The sequence below is a fragment of the Dysidea avara genome, chromosome 4 (genome assembly GCF_963678975.1).
Source record: "Dysidea avara chromosome 4, odDysAvar1.4, whole genome shotgun sequence".
In the NCBI taxonomy this organism is placed as follows: domain Eukaryota; kingdom Metazoa; phylum Porifera; class Demospongiae; order Dictyoceratida; family Dysideidae; genus Dysidea; species Dysidea avara.
Window position 1 is genome coordinate 10,475,545 of NC_089275.1, and position 18,950 is coordinate 10,494,494.

An 18,950-nucleotide genomic window follows, 5' to 3' on the forward strand; every position below is an offset into this window, starting at 1 on the left:
ACAGACCATAAACAGTAAAATCCATGGTATATACATGTATGGCAGTAATGCATAGTGTGTGACGAATGTGGAGTGCGGTACAAAACACATGTACACCTTGCAGTAGCAGCAAACAACATGGAAAGTGAAGAGGCTATAGAAGAGAAACTCAAGAGAGCACGACAGGCTCAGAGGAGCAAGAGAGACCAATGAACACACATGTCTACTGCCTGCCTAACTGATGCATTCAGTCAAGTGTAGCAGCTAACTGATTTACTTCTTTCACAATGTAAATCCTAAGCTAAAAGGTTGGGGTCTGGAGACATGCACCCCCAGGAAAACAAGTACTGCATGTTCACTAGCAACTGTACTTTTTAGTCTTGGCTTCATCAAGTTTTATTTTTTTGCTTTCAACCAAATGTCTGGCCTTACTAGTCACACTTACTGTGATGCCCTTGAAAATCCCCATCACTGTATTCTTTTTAGTAACAAGCATCATGCAGCTGGTACAGTCAACTGCAGGCAGTTGTTAGTGGTACATTTACTGACTAAGTCAAATTCTGGAAAAATTGGAACAGGAACTACCAACAGAAAATGCCTAAAAGGGTCATTTTGTCAATATACAGTTGGATTTTACGGTACAATGCTTCTTTGTAGCATCATTGAATCATTCTGCTAAAATGATCAAAATGTGCCAATAGGCTACACCTTCATTATTCCTAATATTCAGTACTATAATACAATATGGTACATACCAAAATGATAGAGCAATTACAAATAAATAATAATATAGCATGAATATCAACATTATGGCTGCATGTGTCAGCATATGTTGTCCTTCATTGAGACATTATAATGAGTGTTTATATAATTATGTGCAGTGTTGTCAACATGGATACGTACATACATATCTTATCCACTGGACAATCATATAGAAACTAATGATGTAAAAGTTGATATTAATTGTTAAATAGTGCTCTGCGATATATCGGTAATACCGTTCATCGTGATAAATTATCATAACTGATTATCATACCGTGACAGCGTTTGATAATTGATATATCGAAATACTGGTATATCGATGAATACCAGTATAGGATTGCTTTTAACCCAGCCTTTGGTGTTTAATTATCAAATTTGTTGATGGTTTAGCAGACACTCCATAAACAAAAACTTGAGGTTGTCACATTACAACACATGCTTACTTGTACTGAACTATATGTTTTGGTTTTTGGGATGATACTGCTTCATACTAGGCCCAAGAAATTATGCAATAATACCGATATACTGCGATATTTTCCTGTTACTAATACCGTGTATTCAAAGTTCAATACCGCCAAGCACTATAGTTAAATTCAAATTGGAAGTTAACATACAGTAACACATTCCAGTACATGTGGTGTGTATAGTGATATGTGTGGTGTTGTATCTGTCACAATGAAGAGTGAGTATGAATTAGTAAGTGATACAATCCTTGGGACGGATCTTCATCTCAGTGAAGAGTACCGCGCCATATACACCAGGTGGTTGATGGTTGGTGTTGATATGGTCACATCGATTGTACCACCATCCACTCTTGCAGTCAATTGCACAATTACTACTAGACTTATCATTGTCATTGTCTGGAGTACTGAACTTCATCCCATTGAGTGGATGAGATGCAAACCTATCAGTACCTTCTCCAGTAAACCCTCCAATAGTCAGTGGATATTCTTCACTGGCACTTCCTACACTGAACTGATTGTAGTGGTAGTAGGACCAGGTCTTGTCTTCCTTTTGATAATCCACTCTCATCTCCCATTGACCAGTTTGTGTTAAAGCATTCATCAGTTTAAGTCCAGCCCAAAAGTCTTTATTGAGGTCTCCAAATCCATCTTCATATTCTCTCCAGTTCTTGTCAAAACTCAGTTCACTGTTTATCCTATTCCTCTGTATCACAATCCATCCTCCACCACCATTAGCACTCATGTCGCAGTAGACATTAGTAATAGTAAATGTTCCCATATTATAACTCATCTTGTACACCCCAGATGATACCCTGTTAGGTGGAAAGACCCTAAGATCACAGCAAGTCTTGATTGGTACACTAAATACACCAGTAGAGTAGTGGTTGAGTGGGTTAGCCCCAACCAGTAGTAGTGACAGTGTCAGTATGACAAGTGTAATGATGTTCATAACTGTTGTTGTAGGTGATAATGTCTGGTAGATCAGTTATAGTAGAATGAAGACAGTTAATAGAAGCTTGTTATTGAGCTATAGTCCAATAAGTTCCACTGTACAACTTGCCAGGATCCTGTTGTCTTCTTTTTTCTGAAGGTTGAGTTTTTTCCTTTCTAGTCTTTCTGCTTCTTCATATATCCAGCCAAGTTGTAGTAGCTATTTATACTAAACGTGTAGTATATTGTGTAGAATATCACCAAATAAGGAATTTTGTGGTTATATTATTTCCTTATTAGGTATATCCTATGGTACACCATAAACATGTTGTAGGGCTACCCTATAAGTGTTATTCATTGACAGTCACTAGTTGATTGTTTTTCTAATATGGTAAGGCAGTCAGTTTTATGAGCTTGTGAATATACAGCTTGTAGTGGTAGTCAGTGCATGTTAACTACGTATTACCAAATATAAACAAATAGTGCTTCCAGAACTTTGTACTGTAGCCTATTCATATACGCATAAAAAGGTTGCTTATGGAACGAGCGTCACAAAATGCTTAACAACTGTTGTTAACCAGCCATGCTTGAAGGCAAAAGACGAAGACTGCAGTCATTCTCATTGTTTAAATACAGAACAGGACATGTTCTCTAGGTTAGTCAGTAGGGTCAAAAGTTTATAAAGCATTAAAATTTGCCAGTAATGTATCAAAAATTAATAATGCGCTTATCTGTATTAAACCTAGTTTTCAATATTTGTTTCCAACCTAATCCTAGCATCTGACAGTGATACTCGTTGTTGGCAGCTTGCAGTGACTAACCAACAGCATTTGTCTCATTCAGTCCCTTTGAAACTTGCCCCAAGTATGGCTGACTAGCAACAGTTGTTAAGCATTATTGACATGATACAAGCTCTCTATACACTAGGTTAATGTAGTTCACTAGCTGATTGTTGCTAAACAAGTTGATGTTATGCTACTTCTAAAAATCACGCGGCCATGCAGTAAATGCTTTCCCATTCTAACTAAATAAATCAACCATGTATATTTTATTCATGCTATTACTATTATTAGATAATATTATTAGATTTGTAAGCACTGTAATTTAGCGTATTTTGTAATTCATGAGTTATTTTGTAGTTCTGTAATTACGTTGTTGTGTGCTGCTTATGAAGCCATAACTATAACAAACACTTTAAACAGCAAATTTCACACAGAAGTTTCTTCTCATTTGTTTTATAGTGTGTCTATCGTGTTTTCTCATGCAAATTGTTTAGAGAAAGCCTTGAGGCTGCTCTTCATTTTCGTTTGTGTAATACGGGTTCCCTCCCCCTTTCAACTTGAAGGGTATGCTATCTCTGGTAGCCTAAGAGGCATTTGACGTTGTTTTGAAGTTGTTAAATGTCTATAAAACCGAAAAGGAAAACTGTTCACGAAGAGTCGCCATACCCGTATTTAGACCACCAAGAAGAAACCACTGCAGAACAAAGTTTAGGTGTTGAAGTTTAAGGTAAGTGTTCCTATTATGGGACACTTATGGATGATTGAATATTACTGTACACAGATAACTCATACGGACTTATATTTTGGACCAAAGACTCATCAATTAGTCAATTAAATTTGGTCAAAAAATTAGCCATATAGAGTAAGTGACTGATTATCAAACAAGGTTTATACTTCATAAATATCTCCAGGAAAGTAGTATCAACCTCGAATTTTCACCAGGAGGTAGTGTCGTTCTCGTAGAATATCTCACGTAACTTTGAGCAATATTATCCGATTAGTGTCTGTGTTATGAGTGGATTTCTGCATTCCATATAATACGAATTATCGAACACTGGTACCTATTATCAAATACCCATTAATTTCTGTTTATCAATTATCGAACATTTTGCACCTTTTCTACTGTGGTGACCTCAGTGCAATCTACTCACTCTTAATTATTATATCAATGTGTTATCTGAAGTACCATGATACTGTACTGACGTATAATTTTGATACAAGCATGCACTTGTGAGTTACAACAGCGAATCGTTTAGTGTTAAATGCATACATTAAAAAAAATGAGCACATTACGAAAAATGCCACAGTCTTATCATCCTTGTTTACAACAATCCCTTCTGTACAGTCTTCGTGGATATATCTTTCACTCAAGAAAATGATAAATAGTCGACCAATTTTGTTGCCAAAGTCATGCTTAAGTTGTACAATGTAGTTCTTTCACAGCGGTTCCTGTGTTCTTTTCCTTCATTTCTTCGTCGGTGGTGATGGGTATCAAGATTGCTGTGATATCCACATTTAAACTCTAAAGGATGGAAAGCTCATTAAGAATAAGCTACATTATTGGAATTCTCCATATAAACACCTTACAAGTGTGCAGAATAATATTGCGAACTTCCAAATATGTTACGTGACTTTAATGTTCGATAATAGGTACTGTTCGACAATAGGTCACTTACGCTAGCATAATCCAATGATGAGAACTTGTAAGGTGTCTCAATGTTGTTGGTGTACATAATTTTGAGACAGTGTACATATTACAAGTACGCGAAAAAATTTGGCATTTTCAACTAGAGTAGGGACCCAATAACACATCGATAAAAACTACTGAAACAAGTTGGAGTAGTCCATGATATTAAATCATGCACAGTAAAACAATAAGAAGTGTTATATCCCTACTTTGCTCATGATGTCATAACAGAATGCACAGTAGGGATATAACACTTCTTATTGTTTTACTGTGATTTAATATCATGCATTACTCCAACTTGTTTCAGTACTTTTTATTGATGTGTTATCGGGCCCCTACTCTAGTTTAAAATTTCAAACTTTTTCGTGTACTTGTTTGTTAACTTTTTTTGTACATAAATTTATTATAACTGGTGAACCCACACGTACTGCATCTGAATGCCTAGCCCCTTATCGTCTGAAAAGTGAACTATCCATTATGCTTCGTTGTCAGCTATGTTCAACTCATTGCGGGGCCAGAGCCCAGAAATTTTGAGTGGTCCAGCCATCCATAGACTACAATGAAGGTCATTGTCATGCACACTACTCACTTTTTATTGATCTAATATGATCTGTAAATTAGAGATTATCTGTTTTGGTGTGTTACTTAACTGCATGTGCTATAGGTACACACACCATGCTAAGCTAGAGGAGTCAGGGGGCATGCTCCCCCAGGGAAACTTTTGAAAATAGATACTCTGAGTCTCTAAAATGGCATCTGGAGGCTATTTTACATGCAAAGTGTCTTCTTTTTATTAACATCAATGGTAATTTTGTGCTAACTTACCAATTAATTGAGTTTTATATTTGAATATTATAGCTAGTAGCTAATTTTGTTTTCATGATGTATACAAAAATTTCTCAACGTGTTAACACAGGTGTCATGGATACTGAATGCTTTATTAGAGTATCACAATGACTGTTCTATTAGAGTATATTTTGATGACTGCTCTATTAGAGTATCTTAATCTTTTCACTAAAATCAAGTACTATAGCTGAAAAGTGATTGGCCAAACCATGGGCTCCAGCCCTGACCCATTGCACAGCATTTCAATTCAAGAAATGTTCATAAAACACTCCTGCAATCCACGCATACCAATAGAAAGTAATCATGCCACTCACCCCAAATATATTAATTATCGTCTGTAAAGTGAAGGATCCATTAAGCTTTGCTGTTGGCTATGTCCAACCCGTTATACAACAGTACAAATCAAGAACTGTTTAAAAAGTACCTCTGCTATCAAAATAACCACTATGGAAAATATGGACGATTTCTATTACGAAAGGAAGCCATCACGTGCTATCGCCAAATTAACACTTTTCGCTGTCAGCAAAGATGAATGGGACACAAAAGAGGACACTGGTAAGTCCATGAAGAATGCATTGTACGTACTACGATTACATAAACATGTTGATAACTAATAAGTGTTATTCTTTGAAACTACTCAGTGGCTACATTACCATACATATAGTAATGTCTTCGTAGACTAGTTACTGTATGTGAATATATGTATGTGGGTAAGCAGTGTATATAGAATTAATATTCCAAATACTACCCACAAAACTGTGTTAACTTCCTTATTTGGTACTGCAATCTTACTAGTCATATATATCTATGGTGGTAGAAAGAGGGTGGTGGGGGGAGCTGGTTGCTAGGAAACTGAATCAAGGGATAACCCAGTTAATGAGATCTGTAAAATGTTGTACTATTTTTAAAATCCAGGTTCCTAGTTGATAATATAGTAGCGTATTTTTATTTTCCCTTTTGTTTTATTACATACAATACTATATGTGACCTAATTTTAGAAAACCGTCGATATACGCACAATTTTCAAAATGCATTTTATTTGTTCATCGTTTTCTACAGGGATAGAGGAATGGACTAACCAAGTTTCAGCTTCCTAAGTTAAACAGCGTTGGAAATACAGCACTAGACAGCCGGACGAGCAAATAATTTGATATGTACAGGAGCTATTGAGAAAAGAATCTACAGGCGCTTACATAAACCATCATAACTTACTGATACAACGACGTACGAAATTGAATCTTGGCTCATTGTGTTCGCCATGAATTTGTGCATCCACCAAGGTATAGTTTTCCCCCAAGCATGCTTCTTTGTTCGAGAAGGAAGGCAAATTCACTGAAAAGCGATCGTCGGTAAATTCTTTCGTCACTGCAACGTAAACAAACGTCTGTAACTTTGGAATCTTTTCGTGTATGGAGATGAAACAAAGATTCTTGTACTCCCTATGGACAGGCGAACACGATGATGCCCAGGATTTATTCATTGGCGGCTTAATTCAGCGAGGCGATAAAAACTTGCGTAATGTTTTTTCTGGAGCTTGCGTTTTTTACCCATAGTTTTTAAATGCGTTTTATTACAAAAGTACTGTTGTGCGTATATCGACGGTTTTCCAAAATTCGGTCACATATATTAATGTACTTGTATGGTACCATCTACAGTGTGTACAAGTTGACCTTAATCCTGAAAAACAGTTAAAAATTAAAAGTGGATTTTTTTCTCAACGGGGTTAACATTTCAGCCAACCAGATGATTAGTGGTAACAGCAAAGGTGTCAACAACAGACACATATGGTTTTGCTCCATTATAAGTTCAAGAAAGGGCTGTTATGGACACTGTGCTTATATGGCTTCTCCATAGGAATGTATTGTGAAAATTGATAGGCTGTAAATATTATATCAGAAATTTGAACAAACAGATTTTGAAATATTTTTAGCGGGTCAAGCAGTACTACAAATGAGCCAAATTTCAAGATCATGTGTAATTGCATCCATGAGTTATTAAATGTTTTTGAGGATTCAGCTCAATGCTTACATACACTGTATTTACAAGTTCAAAGGAAATAGTGGTGTGCTTTATATTCTATATTATGCCAAAGTTTTTCGTCAAAGTCTGCTTTATCTTCCTTTGTATGGGCACACTTTGTGTGGATGTGATACAACCATAAACACAACCCACCGAGATACATTGGAATGACTCACTGTCAAAGTTGTCAGCAACATTAGCATATAGTAATTAACAACACATTAATGGCCATGTGCACAAGTGTCTGTAATTCGTATATTTTCATTTCATTTAGTCTGAATTTGTTCACTGAACTGTCCAACATTGTAAGTCCAGGAAATTCTTCAGTGGCAGCTTGATATTGATGCCTTCAACTTTGTCACATTGATAGCCACACTCGCAAACAACGATTAGAGTATTGTCCATTACTCATGTACACCATCACTAGTCTTCCTCAGACATTTCCCTTGTCCTCCTGTCCCACTACTTAGTGAACTCTGGATCTGACGGATCACAAATCGTGTGATAACCTGACATTTATCACTACAAACTAACTTTCTGCTAATCTTAAGTAAGCACTATTTTTTCACTGCTATCGTGGCATTCCAGGTTGTTATTAACTGTATTAAACGGTTGTCTTCTTTTTGATTGCATCTCTGGGTTCATACATTAAAGCTGTTATGGTTGTGCCAGGCAAATAATTTATAATAGAAATGGACTAATAGCCCACACGCAAATAGCTGTATGCCTGGGTGCAGGACAAGAAAGAAATTATTTGGAGCTCCTGTACTGCAGCTGAGCTCTTTCATAAGCCACTCCCACGTACAGGGAGTGTTTTACTGTCTGTATGCATACAGTGTATATGGAACGTCACTCATATCAGTGGGCGTATTGAAGAGTATGAATCGTTGTTCTCGGCAGTCTTTGTGTTGCAGTCTGTAGGTATACACAAATCAATGACCACTGTTTTCTGCAGGCTTACATGGAACCACATCCACTAATCAATTGTTATTGTGTAAATCATATTCTAGTCTTTCACCACACCAACTTCTTTTGTGAGTCACGCTCCCTTATCAAGAATGTGTGATACTGGCTGGTACTACTCCAGCTATGATGCACTCTATTGTGGACCACACACCAAAAAGAACAGTTATTGTTTTGCAGTAAAAGTAAACAAGTAGTAATATACTGTAATCTTAAGTGATGCTTGAAATATACTGAATAAGGAAGTTTAAGTGGTAGTAGAGATGAAAGCATACTACAAGGACCTGGTAGTACATATTATCAGTTGTAGATCATGAATGAATTCTTGACACATTCTCAAGTGTAGTGAAAGTTATGGGAATTTTCTAAAAGTTTTCTGCTGTAATAGTAAACAGCCGACTCTGGACATGCAGCATGCAGAGTAGAATGGCTACGAATACATACTAACTTCTGAAAAACGCGTTCTTGTAAAAATGAACAAAATATTATGCCTTTTGTGGGACTCAAACTGTTGACGTCTTATCTTGAGAACTGATATCTTACCACTGTACACATTGATTTAACTGAAAGTTAAAATAACTATAGCTTCGGAGGAGGGGGGGGAGGAGCTGATCCCCTGCATGCTGCCAGAGATTCTACTGTGTACTCTGGTCAGTCCCCCTCACCTCAACTACATACCATATGTACTGGTTAGCTGTACGTTGCATATACTGTACATTTTTCTTTACTAAACTTTGGTTACAGTTTTATTATTTTGATTTTGTGATCCTTAGAAAAATGGCTGCAGTACCTCCACTACATCCACTGGATATGGTTCCAGTCTGTCCAACATGTTTGGAGAGTTACAAGAAGTCAAAGCGTTATACTACACAATTAAGGACATGTGGATGTTTTGATCCTGATGTTCACACACATGACCCAGACAAATGGCCACTCACTGTTTTACATGAGAAGTCAGGTTTGTAAGAGTTTTGTCACCCTGATATTGGTTACAATGTATGACTTTTGTGAGATACAACACTGTCACCATGAAAAGTATTAATTCCCTAAATTAGCATTCTACTCTACTACAGCAATCCCTACAAATGTGTTGCTCTGTGTTTAAACATATGCTGTGATGAAGACACAGCTAACAGGGGGAACAGTCCACTTGAACAAAGTTGTAATGCCTATTGTGTGTGCATTTAACTGTGTATAGCTACACAATCCTGTTGATGCAGCTTATATGCATACTAAATACTAATATGTACCGTAATGAGATTTAGGATTACTGTACCTGGCTAATTGTTGCACTCCAGTATTGTACAGGTTGTTCACTTTAACTCTCTGCTTTTGCATAATTTATGCTTAACTTGAATTGTATAATTGTTTCAGGACATTTGGAAGCCGTCAGACCTTTTCCAGATGTTAGAATACGTGGTGGATTTATAATGTGCTGGAATGTCACATCATATCGGAAGAAATATTTTTGTCGGAAGAAAGGCTGTACTTATGCACATTCTCAAGTAGAACTGAAAGCATGGAACAGAGCCAAGAAGCAGCAAACAGGTTTGTCGGTTGGATACTTGCTATAAGTTACAGTATATATTGCTTTGTACAGCACGTACAATCAAGAGTTCACCATATTATGAACTCTTGGTACAATATATATGTAATAGTTGTACCATGGGCAAGAGTGCTTTGCCTGAGGCAAAGCACTCTTGCCCATGGTATAACTAATATGTTCTACTTTAGCATGTAGACTCACCGAATTGACAAAATCTTTAGTTGCTATACCCTTCTCTTATATAGGGAACCAAGTAAGCTGTGATTATGGAATTGAATTTTGCCAAACTGTGATTGTGGGATCCAATTTTAATACATCAAACAGTATTTTGATTTTATTATTGCTAATATAGCAATTTTAAGAGACTAGTGTTAATTAAGTGCTACATTTACAAAAGTAAAAAACAAACTACTTTACAAAAGTAAAAAACAAACTACTGTTAATGTATTAAAATTGAATACCACAATCACAGGTTGTTTGGTAGAATTCAATCCCACAATCACAGCTTGCTTGATTCCCTATATAAGAGAAGGGGATAACAGTATAACATCAAAGAAATCTGATAATTTCTGGATATAGTGTGCACACCTATTAGGTATGCAATGTCTCAACTTAACGAGATATACGCACTGGTAGCAGTGCATATATCTCGTTAACATTTTGAGTCAGTGCAATATGTGATATATATGCACTGGCTTTCCTTTGATCTGAGGTATGAAAGTGGTACACACATATATATATATATATATACAGGTTAACATGGTCTTTAATGCATGTTATGCATGTATACTGATACCTTACTGCTGAAAAGTTTTTAATATGCTTTATGTAATACTGTTTTTGCAAATACATACATGATTAGTGTACATCTGTGTGCAGTGCAGCAGTGCATATAATAAAGCTGGTTGAGATACACACATTTACTGTTTAATGTACTCTGCAGGGAGAAGTCGGGTAACACATAGGGTAGAAACTGCAGGAAGGGTGCCTTCAGTTGCAAACAGTTCCAGACGTACCAGTGATTCATACCTTCAAACAATTAACAATGTTGCTGATCCACTACCCAGAGCAGTAAGTGCACAGTACATTACATTCATATGCAGTTACACATGTCCATACATGTACTGTACAAACATAAATATGCGTATGTAAGTATGAAAATTTTCATGGTCCGGACTATTTCAGAAAACATGTCCTATGTACCAGTTAATAATCACAAAGAAGTTTAGATAAGTAACTTTGCTCGTCTAATAGAACAGTCACTTATATCGTCCACTAAAACTGTTATGTGATTAATGGATTGTTGTTTTGTCTGGCATATTTTTGAGTTTTTTCTAATAATAGTCAAACTTCAAACACAAGGTTCTATGGAAGTCAGTAGCTTGAAGGTCTTGTGTTGTGGTACACAAGATGAGTTCTTAAAATCTAGCTACTCCCTTGAAACCATAAAATTTTTCAAAACTCTACTTTTAAGCATGAAGAGGTAGCTGCAGCCTCAGGATTCAAGTCACATGATGAGATACGTGGCAGCTGCAGTATGCTTGTCAAGCTGGACTGGTTCCATTGAAATAACTAAGGACACTATAAGCAATCATTGGACCTCCCCATTAAGCTGCTCCAGCTTAAATTTTAATAATGCACGCATCAATTCATGACAGTTTTGATTTCACAACTTTTTTTTTTACCCAGGCTTTTTAAGGCTGCACTTTTTTTCACAGCTTGGCTGTTTTTGTGCGGATATCACTTCTTTTTGTAGTTGCACATTCCAAAGCCAGTTATGGTTGGCCTTAATACTTCCATTTAACCATTTTTCCCTTTACTACAGGAATTGTCAAAGACTGCATTACGAAGAACTGAAATAAGTTGAATTTTATGGCACAAAGATAGCTGGGCAGATTTGACTCACAGGAGATGCCATATCCTGAGAAAGTTTCTACAGCAGAAATGATTGATTGCCATTCAAGCACTATCAAGGGGATGACATATAGGCACTCACTGAAGGTAGATCTGTGACCGTGGTCTAAGTCAAAGGTGAAGGCCAACAAATTTGTGCCAAGTTGGTCAAGGGTAAAAATTTCCAACCTACAGTTGAAAAGTACTGAAATATCTTTGCTAAGTCATCGGCCAAAGATTGAAAAAGTCTCTTGGTCAAAACAAAATTTTGGCAGGTCAAGACTTGACCGCGGTCGCAGATCTACCTATAGCGCATACCTATGGGACACCCCCTGCACTATCAAGCTACGGATAGATAAGAATGGCATTTTCTTGGTTCCGTAAAATGAGTATGTCGCCCACTCTCACCAGCTGTACTTGGCCACACAATGTACTTGATATAGGCCATTTGCATAATTTTTGGAGTACTCTTATAGAGCACACATTTTTTCTGAGCACCTCAATATAATGCATACAGAATGCTCCAGAATTGCCACTGATAGATCCACAAGTTATCATTCTAGTGTTATAAATCAGAACTATCATTTATAAGGTGGAAATTTGATGAAGTGAACAACTGACAGCAGTGGGAGAGTGGTAAGGGCTTGGGTATATAGATGTGGAGGTCCCTGGATCAACCTGGAGATTTTTTTCTGACGTTTTTTGTGCATTTTAATTTTTCTTTTACTTCTCAGTGATTGTTCTATTGGAGTATCTTGATTGCACTTTTTTCAGATGTTTGGTTTTGCTTTATATCTCCTTGGCTAATACTCTCAAACCACCAAAGGTTTGCACTATGATAGTAACTTCATCTACAGACTGATTTTCAAGTTAGTCCTTCAAGCAGGTTACCCTGTAGGCGTGACAACAAATCATTTTAGCAATTCTCAAAATTGTGCATAATTCCGTTGTTCTTACGTATTTCAAAAATACGAATGTGCTGCATTATGCTCTTACTGCCTTCCAAATTTGAAGTTAATTATGTAAATAATGTGCGAGTTATAGTGAATGGAGCGAAAGAGAAGAAAAAAAGCAACAGAAAGTGAAGAGAAATGCAAAGGTTATAATCGAACTTTGAAGGCGCATATCTCGGTGATGGCTGGGCGGATTCAAATCAAGTTTGGAATCGGATGTGCCCTACCCTGAGGGAATTTCCACAGCTGAACCGGTTAATTTCATTCTGGCACTATTGAATGCGTGAAAGCAACGTTTCCTTGGTTCCTGTATAATACACACTTGTTTGTCGCATGTCCCGCACAGCTGTGCTTGGCCACACAATACACTATCTGTGTTCTGATTAAGCTTTAATTAATTAACAGTGCGATTTGTACAATATTGCTAAAGAAGACTAGTAGAGCAGTCAGAAATTTTAACATAACAGTCACACAATTATACTACTCTATTAAAACAGTCATATCTGTAGAATGATAATGAAATGATATATGGCCACCAGAAAAAGAATATGAAGCTGAAAGGTTAATATAAATGGTCCAGTACACTATTGAACTATTAGCTTATGATGGTGACATAAATTTGGTACATTTTTAAAGCTATAATAGGTAATTGTTGAGCACTGCTTAACAGCATAATGATTAATTATATGAGCATAATAGCCTCATGTCTATACCAACCGCACAAAATATTTACACCACATAATGTAAATATATAGTATGTAACCTCTTTTTCTACATTGATTTACACCTGTATAAATAACAATATTTGTATTTACAGAATGTATGCCCATAATTTAAACTTGTATACATTTTAGCCACCTAATAGACAAGCAACAAGGATGAATCATCTTCCAAAATATGTTCTATCAGGTGTGTCCTTAAACAGAAGACTACTGGAAGCTCCACTGACTTATGACAACTATCAGGACAAATTTCACACCTTACTGTATTATGAAGAGCTTGAACATGAGAAAGTTTTGAGAGAAATGTTAGTAACTGATTTGAAATGCTTATATGTTTCTTTCACCTATTGAAATTGTGACACATAATTAATTTCATATTAACTTTCATTGCAGGTGTGATGGTGTCTATGACATTACCACTTATGTGCATCATCAAGATGGCTCCATTCATGGTTCAATATGTAACATGACCACCACACAGGTTGCCTATGCCAAACAAGCAGCAGTTGGTATTAACTTAATATTGCTGTTACCTAGTCCACCAAATGTTATGCCAATGTACGCACCACCTATACCAGCAGATTTTTCGAAGCCAGAAGACCCAAGACAGCAAACAGATGACATTATTTACTTTTACATAGCAGATTATGATGCCATGAGGATGATTCATGCTTACTGTCCTTACCTATTGCAGAAAACCACTTCGATACAATGTCAGGTGCAATTTACACTAAAGCATTATTATTTTGCCAGCCTTCATAAATCACTTGAAAATCTATCACCAGCTGTAATTAGCAAGCTTGTTCCAAGAGCTGAAGATTTGAATCTGAGTTTGAGAGAAGTGCGGTTCCTTCCAAAACCTCCATCTAGCATGAATATGCTTGATCTTGACTATGAGTACCAGTTCATTGCTTTGAAGAAGATAATGGGTTGTAGTCCAAATGCTATCTTTTTGGTCACTGGTCCATTTGGTACTGGGAAGACCAGACTGCTAGCAACTGCGGCATACAACTTCCTCAAATTACCTAATACTCGTGTACTCATTTGCACTTGTCATACTCAATCTGCTGATGCCTATGTCAATGATTATTTTGGTACTATGATTAACAATAGAATCCTGGATGGAGATGTTCTTTTGCGATTGGTGGCAAAGCAAAATCCTAATTGTCGTGTACATCATAATTATAAATGTTATGTGGCTAATAGCTCTTATCCAGAAGTGTTACGTCAAAAGAGATTGGTTGTTACAACTTTTATCAACACACAACAGTTATTGCAACTTAGAGTACGTCCTTTCACCCATATTTTGATTGATGAAGGAGCTCAATCTCGTGAACCTGAAGCTGTAGCTCCACTTAGCTTAGCTGACAAACACACAAAAATTGTGATAGCTGGAGATCATATGCAGGTTAGTAAAAGTGATTCATCTGTGAAAGAATAACTGCAGCCAAGCATTGTTCAAGAAACTGGAATTAAAAATGGTTGTTTTGACATTGCAATCATTCCACAAGCAGCCGGTTTTGGCTTTCACGTTTTGATTTCAAAGCTTCCTAAACATTTTCTTTTTTATTTCACAGCCATTCTTCTAACTAAACACTTGGAATGCCTTCTCATTTTTATTCACTTGCTATTTTTTGCAGATGGTCTGATTTAGATTTCACCATTTTGACTTAATGATGTTAATATCAAACTACACTTGCCCAGTGTTTAGGAACACAACCTTAGCTTGGTTTAAAATTTAATTTATGGTCAATCTGTATACCACATACATTATACAGCGATTACGTACGTATGTATAAAACTTAATATTTGTTGTGATAAACTTGCTGATTGCCTTTATAGTGATTCCTATTATATTTTTGCACATACATACTGTATAAGTGGTCTTACAGCCGATATCTCCATTACTAGCCTATATCTCCATTATTTTCTGATGTTTCAACCACAAAAGTTTGTCATACACTGTATATACTACTATTCTCATCATGAATTTCACATGTTTACTACATTCCTGTTAACCATACAGCAGAATGACAAAAAAAATACTTCATAACTGTTCAAAGTGTTGTTAAAAGTGGCATAAAAATTATATGTGAATTATTTTAGTTTTACTGAATTTCAAGTCAACTTGTAATACTATACAGTAGTTTGGCCTTATAGTGTGCTGCACTATAGTACGTTCACGTTGAGCTGGATCCTCAAAAACATTTAATAACTCATGGATGCAATTACACACAATCTTGAAATTTGGCTCATTTGTAGTACTGCTTGACCCACTAAAAATATTTCAAAATCTTTTTGTTCAAATGTTTGACATAGTATTTATGACCAATCAAAATTTTCACAATACACTTCCTATGGGGAAGCCGTATAAGTACAGTGTCCATTACAGCCCTTTCCCGAACTTGTAATGGAGCCAAACCGTACATGTCTGTTGTTGACACCTTTGCTGTTACCAATAATCATCTGGTTAGCTGAAATGTTGACTGTGTTGAGAAAAAAATCCACTTTTAATTTTTAGCTGTTTTTCAGGATTCAGCTCAACGTGAACATACTATAAGTAACCAGAAACAATAAGGAAATGTCAAAAAGCTTTGAGAGATTCTTTTTACCAAAGAAGAGATCCAGAGTAGAATTTCTATTTGTAGATAATTATTTTGTTCTAAAATATACATTTTTTGTCATTACTATCAAGACACATGGTAGTGTGTCATGCGGCCAAGAAAGCCAGCAACCACATCGTGAGTATATTTACAGGAAGATAGAAAACAGCTTTTTCATGCATGCATAGCTCCATGCCCCCTTCTCCAAAGCACACCATTTTTGCATTATAGCTGTCCCCCAGGTAGGATACACCACACAGCAAATTTTATTAAATTTGCAACAGCCATTTGTGAAATATGGGCGTTCAAAATTTCATTTTAATTTCTTGGTTTTTTTTTTTTCTTCTAATGCCGTACAGTGGCTTCGATTTCTTTTCGCACACTTTGCAATATGAAATGCAAACATGTAACTCTATTGCCTCAATCTTTGGCACAAATGAAGAACGTGTAACGGTGGATTCACGTACCAAGTTTGATTTAAATCTGAGTAATATTCAAGGAGTTATGAGCATTTATTCATGTAAAAAAGATCAAACTTCTGTCACAGCTACAGGGTAAACCAAGTATAGAGTGAAAATTGGTGTGTAGATAGGCTGATCATCATAGCAGTGCCTTTTGATAGTTTGAATAGCAGTAGAGTTACAGCGACAAAGTTATAAAGCAAAAACTAAGCAAGTGTAAAATCACGGGATCAAGATACTCTAATAGAGCAGTCACCACGGGGTAAAAAGGTGTGCAAAAATGTCAAGGAAAAAAAAACTTACCAGAGTTTGAACCAGGGACCTCCATACCTAACACCTGCATCCTTAACCACTGAACCACTGCTACCTTAGCTGATCACCTCTCTTAATTTCTGCTTTATAAATGAAATTTCTAGTTGAAATCTGCTTATAATCAAACGTTTGTAATTTCATAGATCTACCAATAGAAGTACTAGATTGTTCTAGAACATTCTATGTATGTTCTATTAGAAGTCCTCAAAAAAAATGTGCACTCTATTAGAGTATTACAATAATATTATCAAATATTAATTAAATCATGCAATGAAATACATTTATAAGTCTGTCTTCAATAATCATCATTGTATCTACATAGAAAAGAAGAAATATGAATAAAAACAAACTTCAAAGTCAGCCATAGGCTGGTTTTGGGGCCATAAAGTACAAAAAGGAGTGAAATCCACACAAAAACAGCCAAGCTGTGAAAAAATGGTGTGGCCTTAAAAAGCCTGGGTGAAAAAAGTTGTGAAATCAAAGGTGGCGGCCAAGAAATGGCTGCAATGATGTTAGCTTGGCTGTTTTTTGTGTGGATACTATATAACATTATCACATGAACTCTCTTCTACAGCTTGACTTGTTTGTAGCTGAACTTTCTACAGGGGTGACTTGTTTGTTTGTAGCTGCATTCTGTACTGGGTGATTTGTTTGTAGCTGGACTCTGCATATAGTGGCTTGTCTATAGCTGAAAACTCTACACAGTGACTTGTTACATAGCTGAACGCTTTAATAAAGTAACTAACTGATGCTGCTGAATGCTATAATAGGATGACCGTACTATTCGAGTATCTCAGTTACTCTTCTGCTACACATAATTGGATTTTTGCATCTCAACCCAGTCATTTTAATCAGATTCTTCTATGATTAATCTATCTGCACACTGATTTTCAGCTCATTCCCTTAGGTGGTTTGCCTGGTAGACAAAAAAACTAATGTGTTTTTTTACATTTTATTCACAATACTTGACATTGTCACACACCTTTGGTTTTGCTTTATGTCATCTCCATGGTCTTTATTGTGATTCCTTTCAAACCACCAAAAGGCACTCCTACGATGGTAACTTTTGTATTAGAAATCACCAATCTACGTATGTGTGAAATTGTGTTTTCCTCCTATCAACACACCCACAGTATGACACACCAGCTTATTTGGCACATGACACACTATCATGTGCCTTGATAAATAACATATGTAATTGTACTACAGTAGTAGTACAATTACATGTGTGTGCATCAAATTACAAGTACATCAAATTGTCAGTACAGAATATTTGTTGATGTTTTTCAATTGTGAAAATGCTGCATCGTAACTACAAACCATTTGATGTTCAACATGTCACATGTATGTGTAAATATGTACTGTAGGTTGGACCTCAAGTACTGGTTCTTGGTGAAGAAGCTCAGCAACATGGATTAGCTACTTCACTTTTGCAACGTGTGCACAAACATTATGAAGATGCTGTTCAATCAACTGCACATCTTACTTGTTAGTTACCACTTTATGTACTTTATAGTAAAGCATCCTCATCTGATTTTGTAGCTCCTCTACTCACCAACTATCGATGCCATGATACAATACTACGTTTACCCTCTGCTTTGTTCTTTGAGGCAACACTTCAAGCTCGTTCAACCAGTCAACTCCACCCATCATGTGTATCTGCACTGGAATTTGTGTGTTCCTCACTGGATAAGACAAGGTTGCACAACTGTCCTGATTTTGATGACAGAGAAGTAGACATTTTACTAGAGCAAGTGAGGGATATGCATGCTCAAATATTTGTTTGTTTTGTATAGAGATACTGTATTTGAAGTGCCAGTTGTTGAATTCTGTATGCAAACTGCACACACTGCCTTCACTAGTGCTGATGTTTATTGCAGGTAAAGCAATATTTGAATACATGGCCAGTTGCAGAATGGGGGCATGAAGATTATACCAAAATCTGTGTCATGTCTCCCAGTGCAACTCAAGTAGGTTTTAAATGTCCATAATTTATTTTAAAATTTAATTGTTTTGAATATGTATTCC

The 18,950-nt window shown here is 36.3% G+C and overlaps 2 protein-coding genes across 2 annotated transcripts in view; one reads left to right on the forward strand and one right to left on the reverse strand.

Annotated features, from left to right (window-relative positions):
* The window catches only part of LOC136252677 (3'-5' exoribonuclease HELZ2-like), a 37,505-nt gene that overhangs the window by 5,564 nt on the left and 12,991 nt on the right, over nucleotides 1–18,950 (forward strand). Inside the window, exons 2-9 of the mRNA XM_066045229.1 lie at nucleotides 9,206–9,390; nucleotides 9,807–9,980; nucleotides 10,922–11,049; nucleotides 13,679–13,851; nucleotides 13,940–14,954; nucleotides 18,290–18,410; nucleotides 18,465–18,676; nucleotides 18,803–18,892. Coding sequence (XP_065901301.1) covers nucleotides 9,210–9,390; nucleotides 9,807–9,980; nucleotides 10,922–11,049; nucleotides 13,679–13,851; nucleotides 13,940–14,954; nucleotides 18,290–18,410; nucleotides 18,465–18,676; nucleotides 18,803–18,892 — 2,094 coding nt within the window. The 5' untranslated portion in view covers nucleotides 9,206–9,209. The remainder of the gene's footprint in view (nucleotides 1–9,205; nucleotides 9,391–9,806; nucleotides 9,981–10,921; nucleotides 11,050–13,678; nucleotides 13,852–13,939; nucleotides 14,955–18,289; nucleotides 18,411–18,464; nucleotides 18,677–18,802; nucleotides 18,893–18,950) is intronic.
* On the reverse strand, nucleotides 1,435–2,154 carry LOC136253542 (fibrinogen-like protein 1). The gene has a single exon (XM_066046210.1). It carries the CDS (start codon nucleotides 2,152–2,154, stop codon nucleotides 1,435–1,437), a length of 720 nt encoding a protein of 239 aa, XP_065902282.1.